General features: G+C 39.7%; 1 protein-coding gene across 6 annotated transcripts in view; it reads right to left on the bottom strand.

The window, feature by feature from the left end:
• Positions 1-2,437: 2,437 nt before the first annotated feature.
• YEATS2 (YEATS domain containing 2) overlaps positions 2,438-9,159 on the bottom strand; it is a 58,770-nt gene continuing 52,048 nt past the window's right edge. For all 6 annotated transcript variants that reach the window (XM_020803045.3, XM_020803050.3, XM_072995747.2 and 3 more), the window contains 4 exons: positions 8,750-8,976; positions 7,406-7,480; positions 6,759-6,832; positions 2,438-5,091 (listed from right to left, as the gene is read on the bottom strand). In XM_020803045.3, the coding sequence (XP_020658704.3) occupies positions 4,983-5,091; positions 6,759-6,832; positions 7,406-7,480; positions 8,750-8,976 (485 nt within the window). In that variant the 3' untranslated portion in view covers positions 2,438-4,982. The remainder of the gene's footprint in view (positions 5,092-6,758; positions 6,833-7,405; positions 7,481-8,749; positions 8,977-9,159) is intronic.

Here is a 9,159-nt window from a genome sequence, read left to right as displayed (position 1 = left end):
TGCAGCCCCTCCCTGCCCCTGGATATTGAATTCAGCCTTTGGACTAAGCAATGTTCTTTGTGCTGCCTGCACAGTTGTAAGCAGGTGAGTATATCTGTTTCACCTGTTTTCTACTGCATGGTCCTGGAATGGAAGCAACCACTGACACATTGGATGCCCATTATAGCAAGGATGCGAAACATGGCCCTACAGATGTTGGACAATGACGCCCATGATCCGTGTAGACTTTAGCTATGCTGGCTAGAAGTGATAGGTGTAGTAGTCCAACAACACCTGGAAGGCCACACGTTCTGCCATCTCTGCATTTTGGTGTCATCCGTAGCACAGTATTTGGTGTGGGGAAAAATACAATGTGAGAAATAATATTTGAAGACTTGAAAATATTTCTCGTGGTCTGAGACAGGATTTATCTCCCCCACCTAACATTTGGAGGAAAAAGCAAGAAACCTCCAAGATGTTTTCCCCCCTGCTATAAAAACACAAGTGTATACAAGGAGGGAGTGCTAAGATAGAGATGGGGAACTTCTGGATATTCTAGCCAGGATGAATGGGAACTGAAGTGCAAGGACATACAGAGGGCCACAGATTCCCCATCCTGATTTACGTTGACAATGAAGAAATTGGTATTAAAGATTTTCTGTTGGTTCACCTGTCAATCCAAATGGGGACTGCAGCCAAGAAATCAGAAGACTGTAACTTGGAAGGGGAGCTGTGAACTATAAAATATCCTTAAAGGTAAGGATGTGTTGCTGGGGACCAGGGCTAAGATCATCCCTACTGTATTACCACTAATTATGGATTGATGGATGTGAAAATGAAGAAAACTGACAGGAAAAAAATTGACTCCTCTGAAATGTGGTGTTGGCAAAGAGCTTTACAAATATCACACGCCAAGTCAAAATAAAGCCTTAACTCTCACTAGAAGCTAAAATGGCCAAAGTAAGGCTATCACACTTCCTAGGTAAGGCAAGACTTCACTGCAAAGACAAGGATTCAAGAAAAAGTGGAAGACTTTTAAATGACCTTTGGGTAGTGTGGGTGGCATATTAAATAAATAAATAAATAAATAAATAAAATAGGAAAAGAGGAAGACCTAACAGAAGATGAATTGACTCAATATAGAAACAATGGCCTAGACTTGAGCTTAGCTGTTAACTACAGGACTTAATGGAAATACAGTAATTAACTGAGAGCACTTAACAACAGCTGCATAGTTTTCATTGTGTGCAGATGAAGGTGCTTGTGGAAAAATGTGGGCAGATATAAATAAGGGTACATGCTGTTTCACACTAATTTCAAAGCAGGAAGCAGTCCTGAGAGTCCCTCAACAAAACTACTCTGCAATTCATTCCTTATCTCTTCTTTCCTATGGTAATTGGTTACTGTGGCAACTTGCATCCTACAAGCCAAGCTATTACTCAGTAGTAGTAGTAGTAGTAGTAGTAGTAGTAGTAGTAGTAGTAGTAGTAGTAGTAGTAGTAGTATCATCAGAAGTGACCTCTTTCTACTATTGACATTTATAAGGTAGAGCTGTTTTTACAAAAAAAAAAATCCTCAAATTCGTCTACCTTAAAGGAAAAGAGAAGCAACATTTTATTTAAGGCCAAGTTATTTCCTAGCGGAAAAGGCTTACTGTATATACTGAGTTCTCAGTCAAGGGATGGAGGGGCTCCTCAAGGAATTGCACACAGAGCTTGATAACGGAGCTGAATTTTGTGAAAAGCCCACAATATAAATATTGAAATTTATGTGGAATTTGCTACATTTATTCCTTTCCCCCAAAGGCTGTGGATTATTTTTATTACAAAAGGAAACGTCCCCTCAGAGCAGGCTCTGAAGTGTCCTATATACAGAGCAGTGATTTTTACTCTGTGCAAGAGGCCTTTCCATCTTCATCAAATTTTTCACATCAGAACCATTCCTTGAGTATCTAGGCATGTAGGATTACTATAACTTTATAGAATTATACCAGTTCAGAGCATTAAAACAAACACTAGTTTTCTTTTGCTGGCAAATGGAGAGTGGCAAAAGCATCAAAAGTAGTACAAGCAATTCAGAAACGGGCATTCAAAACTTTATTGGCTGGCGAGGGTGGTCCTTTCTTGCACTGGTGTTTTAGAAATCAAACATTTTGAGGGTAAAGATGGGCCTACTCTTGACTAAACTGGATGTAGAATCCTGTTGGGCTGCATCTTTTTCTAGGATGGATGACTTCTGATTTCCTCTCAGAAAGTCCATTTTTAAACTTCTTTTTTAAAAAAATCTTGAAGTCAGGATTTAGCTTCAGGATGTGGTTTCTAGAATCAGGATTGACAGTGCATGGAAAAATGTTGCCTTAACATGGCAGCCAACAATCATCTGCCTCCCCTTCCACAGTCTGCTGTCCACATGGACAGAGGATTAGAACAGAAAGAGGAAAGAAGGCTAGTCCCACCACTTGATTTTACAAAGAAAATTTATTGTAAATGTATATTACACGATTTATACATTATAATACAAATGATGCAGAGTGGTTAGGATAAAGGATTCTTTGGAAAAATGTATTCTTTAGTTCATCTGAAAAGGGTTACTCTTAATTTTGCAAAAGCAGCCTGCATGCATGAAAGCAGGCTCCTTTTTTAAATTTCCAAGACATGTTGCAAAAAACACTCCACAGTAATGGCTAGACAATCACACATTCATTTCTCAGTGAATCACATGTTCATTTTCCTACGAAGGAAAGGTTTGTACAAATCAAAATAAAACCTGAAGCATTTTATATTTTGATGGGGTGGATCTTCCACTGAGAAATGGCTACTTTAATTTATCAGGATAGATTAATACTGATTTCAAAAATAATACATTAATTTCAGATTTCTGGAAAAGAAAAGCACCTAATTGAGAAAAGGAGCAACAGTAAAATGCAAGCTTGGGAGAGATACTTTTTGGGGAATATAACTCTCAGAATCCCATAGCTAGCAAAACCTGGCTGGCTGGGACTTTTAAGAGGTGTAGTTCAAAAATAACTTTCTCAGACTCTAAAAATGTTACCAGTTGCTGTTAGGAAGGCAAGTTAAATGCTAATGGAATCAATTTACTATATAATGTTATGCAGGTCTCTTTCTATCTTTGTTTTCCTAACAAGTAAACCTCAGAGAGTGTAATACACATGGGGATAGAGGCAGACTGCGAGGGAAGGGTAGCGCTCCCTCCGTTACTTACTTCTGAGTAAAGCAAACATAGAATAAGAACAATAAAGAAGCCATATATGGGTAGTAACCACATGGGTTAAGTGGGCTGATGTTTATTTTCAGATTTATTTATTAATTCATTACCATTTTAAATATTATGAATTCCTAATCCTGTAATAATACTAAGAGTCATGCATGTGGAAACTGGCGTATCTTGAAGGACACACTTTCTCTTAGCAAAAGGACAATGTTCCAATTGTTTATTTTAATGTGGGTTAATTAATTCCTTTAAGGAATTCAGATTAGGATCTGGAATAGTGCTTTACTATGAAGGATATTAAAATCAGCAGGCAAAACTGAACATCGAAAAGACTGAGCCAAAATAAGGGAAATACTGGAAAGGGCAGCCGTAAATGAGAATTGACTTGGCAGCATGTAATTATTATTATTTTGCTGGCAAAGTAAAGTCAGTGGTGGCCACAAGAAAAAAATAAGAAATAGAACATTCATTCTCGTAATGTAAGAGACAAACTGGGCAAGTGGCATGCAGAGTAACGCCATCACTTTCTTATAAAGTCCAATTTCATATTATTCATCATCTTGGGTAAGCATGTGCTTAGCCCTCCAAACAGTCCCCAAACACTCTGTCCTGTGTTATTATCTACAGCCATAATAATAATAATAAAAATGTTTGGTACCCTTCTGTGGAATCGTCTTAAGTTAATAATTGGTAAGATTCAGAAAAGCCTGGGGGAAAAATCTTAGCTGCCTCTTCAGCTTTTGTGTTCACTGTTGCATAATATCGCGTAAAGCCGCAAAAATACTAATTTCTTTTTCCAGTACAGCTTAACCAGTTCAGTGTGTCACCTGGACTCTCGACAATGGCAAATCATAACCATGGTTAATGGGCAGAAGACATATCTACAAATTATAAATTATAATTTGAAATTGGCTTCCCCTCCCACTAACTCTAGTTATGGTTACCCCCAGTTTATCAGGATTCATGCAACATGCAGTTAATTAAAACAGCGTGTGTTGCCTTCCAATATTAGAAACTACAAAATGACCCTCTGTAGCAGTTGCTAGGGTACTTGAGCAGACGTACTGTATGCTGTTGCATTTCTGTCCCACTGGTGTCCAGTGGGCCACTGTGGAGTGACTAATGGACCTGAGAGACTTCTAGTTTGATCCAACCTAATTTTTACATTTTTATGAACTGAGTTTCTGACCTCCTGGGGTGGGGAGAGAGTGAGAGTAAGGTAGCACATGAGGCTGGGCTAAAGGCAATGAGACTTAGCTCATTCTTGTAATACTATATTATGATTCAAAATTACATCTCAATCAGTCCATTGTCTATAGCTGTGTGTTTCATTTGAACGTCAGAGGCAAGTAACCTCCGATGGGAATCTGTAGCTACTAGATTAATGAAGCACTAATTAATGCTTAATGAAGCACTGTGCAACTCTGTGCTGAACCAGGACCCCAGTAATTTAGGCCACAATCTGATGTATAACTATCACAGCAAACTGACTTATGAACAAGAGTTCAGTAAATTCAAAACTGAGCTGCTTGATTTCACTGAGTACTTCCTTCTATGGCAGCTGAATCTAGAACAGATTTTATCTTGGGGGGGATTATACTTTTTTGGAAAAGGATTAATTAAAAAAACATTTTCAATCTTTTTTTCATATCTGAAATATTAATTTATAGCATTCAAGGTCACCAGTCTCTAACACTAAACATATGTCTCTGCATGAAGTAGAACAGCATTAACATCTTGATTGTAGTATTCATGCTGCGATTCAGTTCAGATCATTGCTCTTCATTCAGTATTCCCATATGCTTGTTTGTGAGGAAGTCCAAAAAGGGAATGTTACAGATAGCTTGATGAATATTCATCACTGTGATCTCGCTTGGAATCCTAGAGAGAACATACATGTGAAATGTAAAGAAAGTAGCATTTGGTTAAGCAAATGGTAAGAATATAGACAAGAACAAAATGATATTTCCAGGAACCTTAAGTTGTTTTATTATGATACAATCTTTTATGGACACTATCTACTTCATCAGATTTATGAAACGCTGCCTCATATGCATGAGGGACTAGCCAGCGTGGATAGAGGAAACTGAAATATAAACGGTGGTCATTATCATAAAATGGCAATTATTTAAACAACAGCTGGATAACAACACAGAGAACTTGCACTGATGATTAATTTATGTAGTGTGATAGAAAGCTTTAGTTTCAGTTTGAAACAATGGAAACAGTAGTTCAACACATAAGGATGACAGTGTCATGAGTTCAGCCGAAGAAGATCTGGAATCTGAGGGATTAATTACAGCTGAAGAAAATGCTGGGAAATTAGAAGCACAGACAGATGAATCACCATCAGATTCTCCTCCCCCAATAGCCAGAGTGAAGGCTAAGCTTCGGCAAAAACTCATGACACAAAAGTCAGAGGCTTGCATGAATGCTTCCCACAGGAACATCGGGTCAATCAGTCCTGAGTTTTAACAGGACGGAAGGCTTCTAGGAGTTTGATGACTGTTTTTGCTATATAATCTGCACCTAGAAGGCTTGGAAGCTTGTGGAAGCAACATGTCAACACTCTGGCTCACATCCACGCTCCTGCTTATCTTGGACCTTGTTCTCTGGATCCTTGGCTTTGGGCTCTGGCTTCTGACTATGGTTTGTGTTTTGGCTTTGGCATTTTGGTATCCGCTTTACATCTTCTGGACTTTTGATATTGGACTGGCTTATTGGACTTTTGCCTGTTGAAACCCCCTGGGAACATGGCAGCTACTAGATTTGGAAGGCCTCTCTATTAAACAAATTAAAGTGCAGATGTAAATATGGTGCATATTTCATACCCTCTTTTGCATTTTTGGATACAGTGGTGCCTCGCTTAACGAGCGCCCCGTTTAACGACGAATCCGCACACCGATGCGGATTTTGCGATCGCTTTTGCGATCACATTGCGATGTTGACTATGGGGAACATAAATAGTTAATCTATAGATCTTGAAGGCAACAACTGTGGGCTGGTATGAGTCCCTAATCTTCTGATTCCTTTTCTGTAAACTTGCAGCTCTTATGTTCTGGGCTAAAGGCAGCAAGACTGGAACTGTGATGAGGATGAACTGCAGGAACAGTAATTCCAGCATGTCTTGTTTCCTGTCCCAATCACACTTCTCCATCCCACCAGGCAGCTGCTGTGGGAAGGGGAGCTGCTATAATGTGAGTCTGATGGGGAGAATCACTACCTCCATTTACCCCCTTCACCCACATTCCAGCTGCATTCTGGCCAGCTCATCAAACAGCTATTGGGGTGGGTGGATGGAGTCTGATTGGAATGGGGAAGAAAGTACATGGGGGGTATGAGTCATCCCCCACATGCCACCATCCAGATTTAAATCATGGCTAGCTGATCAGCTTTAGGGAGAGAAGTTCCCATCATGAACTGGCAAGGACATATCTGTGTGAGAGAATAAGCCACTCTCAGCTGCATGTTCCATCCACTGCCCCTGAGGGTAAAAAGGTTGCCCAGGCTTCATTTGCAAAGTAGAAATGACTGCTAAACAAGCATACCTGTTGTGAGGAGTCGCCTGGTAGCCAATGGCCAACGCTTCTCTTAGTACGTCACTTGCCAGCTGTTCTGTAGCCTGTTAGGCAGGAAGTTTCAGAAGTACAGAATGCAAAGGAATGGTAAAAACATGATTAAGAACACTTCTCTTCTCAGAATGCTGCGTACAAACACATTCACCGAAGAACAACTAAATACCTGTATTGGCCAAAATCCTATTCTGTAAATTATGCCTTTGTAAGGGTGATGCAATGGCATCCTCAGCTGGATGAGGCTGTATATAATTAAAGAGTGCCTACTTCCATCCTTGGGCTAGCAAGGATCATGCACAACAACAGGGATTACACACAAGTCAGATGAGCTGTGAATCAGGAGGAGGAACTCTTTAATGACCAAAAATCTCTCCCAGCTGGTGATATCACCCTTACGCTGGTGTAGTTTGCAGAAGAGAATTTTGGCCTATGTTTTATTTGTTAATGAGACATCCCACTATTTTTGGAAAATGGAGGGGAAAGGTCTTCTAAATATTAGAGCTCTGGTCATCTGAACACACATAATCCACAGATTAATGTAAAGTTTTAACACCTTATTTAACGTGCTGTAGGTTAGCTTAAATTTTATATTGCTGAATTAGAATTTCAGAATATCTTACCTTTAAAATCATATCTTCCACGACTGATGCGTAGATGTTCTTGTGCAGCTCTACAGGCTGCAAGGAAATTCCTATCTATAAAATTGAGAAGGTAAATAAAATATTGCAATTCTTAATTGTGAAAACATTCTTAATTACAAAACATGCAAATACATATTTTGTTGAGAAGCTAGTGGAAGGTATCCTAGAATTGAGGGTAATAAATGCTCTGAGTTAGAATGAAACTCTGGCTCTGCAGCAACCAGTGTTGGTGCCCATTTGGTTCTGGTCGCAGCTGGAACCCAGCGCTGGCAGAAATTTAGAGGGAACGTTACTCTGCAGCCAGAATGGCAATTCAGTTCTAAAAGTTTTGCTGTCTGCATAGCTGCACAACAGGATTCCAGCCAGGTTTGCTTTTTGTTCTGAAACTTTAATGTTGCATTCTATCTACAAGTTCACATAGTACATCCCGCTGCATAAAACAAATTGTGCACATGATTGCACTGCCCAACAACTATCTGGAAAGAGGTGGCAGTGTAACTTTTTGTATATCAGAAATACCGGTAACTTGCATAACAATTTATTTTCAGAAAACTGGAGGGCAAGGAAATCAATTAGTAGGCTTCAAACTCTATTTCCAAGATCCCTTTAAGAAGTCTTCTGTATCCATAAGGCTTGAAAAACAGCAAGTTCTCTGCAGCTATGATTGCAGAGAAAAACATTTATTTTATTCACAGCCATATGACAATTCACACAGAGATACTACATCATAGACATTTACTCAGGGACAACTGTGCTGGTGCAGGTGGACATCATCTTCCCACCTACCAATGGCACACCCTCCAGCACCCTGAAAATGCTACTCAGGTGTTTGGGAGGCATGACTGATAGAATGATCTGTGTTGAAGGGTCCCTTGAAATGCAGAGATGCCTTCCATAAAAGAGAGAAATAGTTAATTAAACCTCAGTTCTGCTAATGGTTTGAAAGAATTCACTACTGGCATGAGGAAAGGAGATCTGTTGCAGGACACATCATAAGGATCTGTGGTTTAGAACAAGACCACCCATTATTTTTCAAGTTAACCAGACTTTTATAATTGAGAAACTGTTGTAGGCTGGCTGGCTCTTCATAGATAACACAGGGTATAAATGCTGTTTTCGATTATGCTGCCAGCTCTGATTGAAGGTCTGAAACCTCCTATTAGTGCAAACAATCTGAGATAAGTCATCCCTAAAAGGGGCACTGCAGGCAATATAGGACCATCAATCTACCTGAGCTTCAGAAAAAGAAACTGTGACCACAAGTAGATTATATCATTATGAGCTCAAGGCAACTCATAGGTGCATGAAAGCATTTCCTCCTACCTGTCGTACTGTCTCGCGTACAAACTCTGATGTAGGCTGTGGTGCCAAGTAGAACTTTGCCTCCTCTTGTTTCTCCTCCTGTTCTTTTTTAATGTTTATTTTCAGAGGCTCAGTAATGCTGAGGATATCAACTTCCTCATCATGGTCTGGCTCCTGCTTGAGGAACCTCTCCAACTCTTCAAGCTTGTGACATAACTCTTCCCCCGTGGTGTAAGTGGATGAGCATTCTTTTTCCAGAAAGCATTCAAGAAGACAGAAAGATGATTTGCAAATCAACTTACATCTAGAGATAGTTTTGTGCTACATAAGATGACCATGGATCATATCTACTGCAAGGAGAAAATGCCCTACTTGCTATTACCAAAACAAAACTTTGGCCTGAGCTGACAGCAGGAGACATCTAGCCGTCT

This window comes from Pogona vitticeps, chromosome 3, assembly GCF_051106095.1.
Source record: "Pogona vitticeps strain Pit_001003342236 chromosome 3, PviZW2.1, whole genome shotgun sequence".
NCBI lineage: Eukaryota > Metazoa > Chordata > Lepidosauria > Squamata > Agamidae > Pogona > Pogona vitticeps.
Note: the sequence above shows the minus strand (reverse complement) of the source record. Positions and strands in the feature narration are given on the sequence as shown.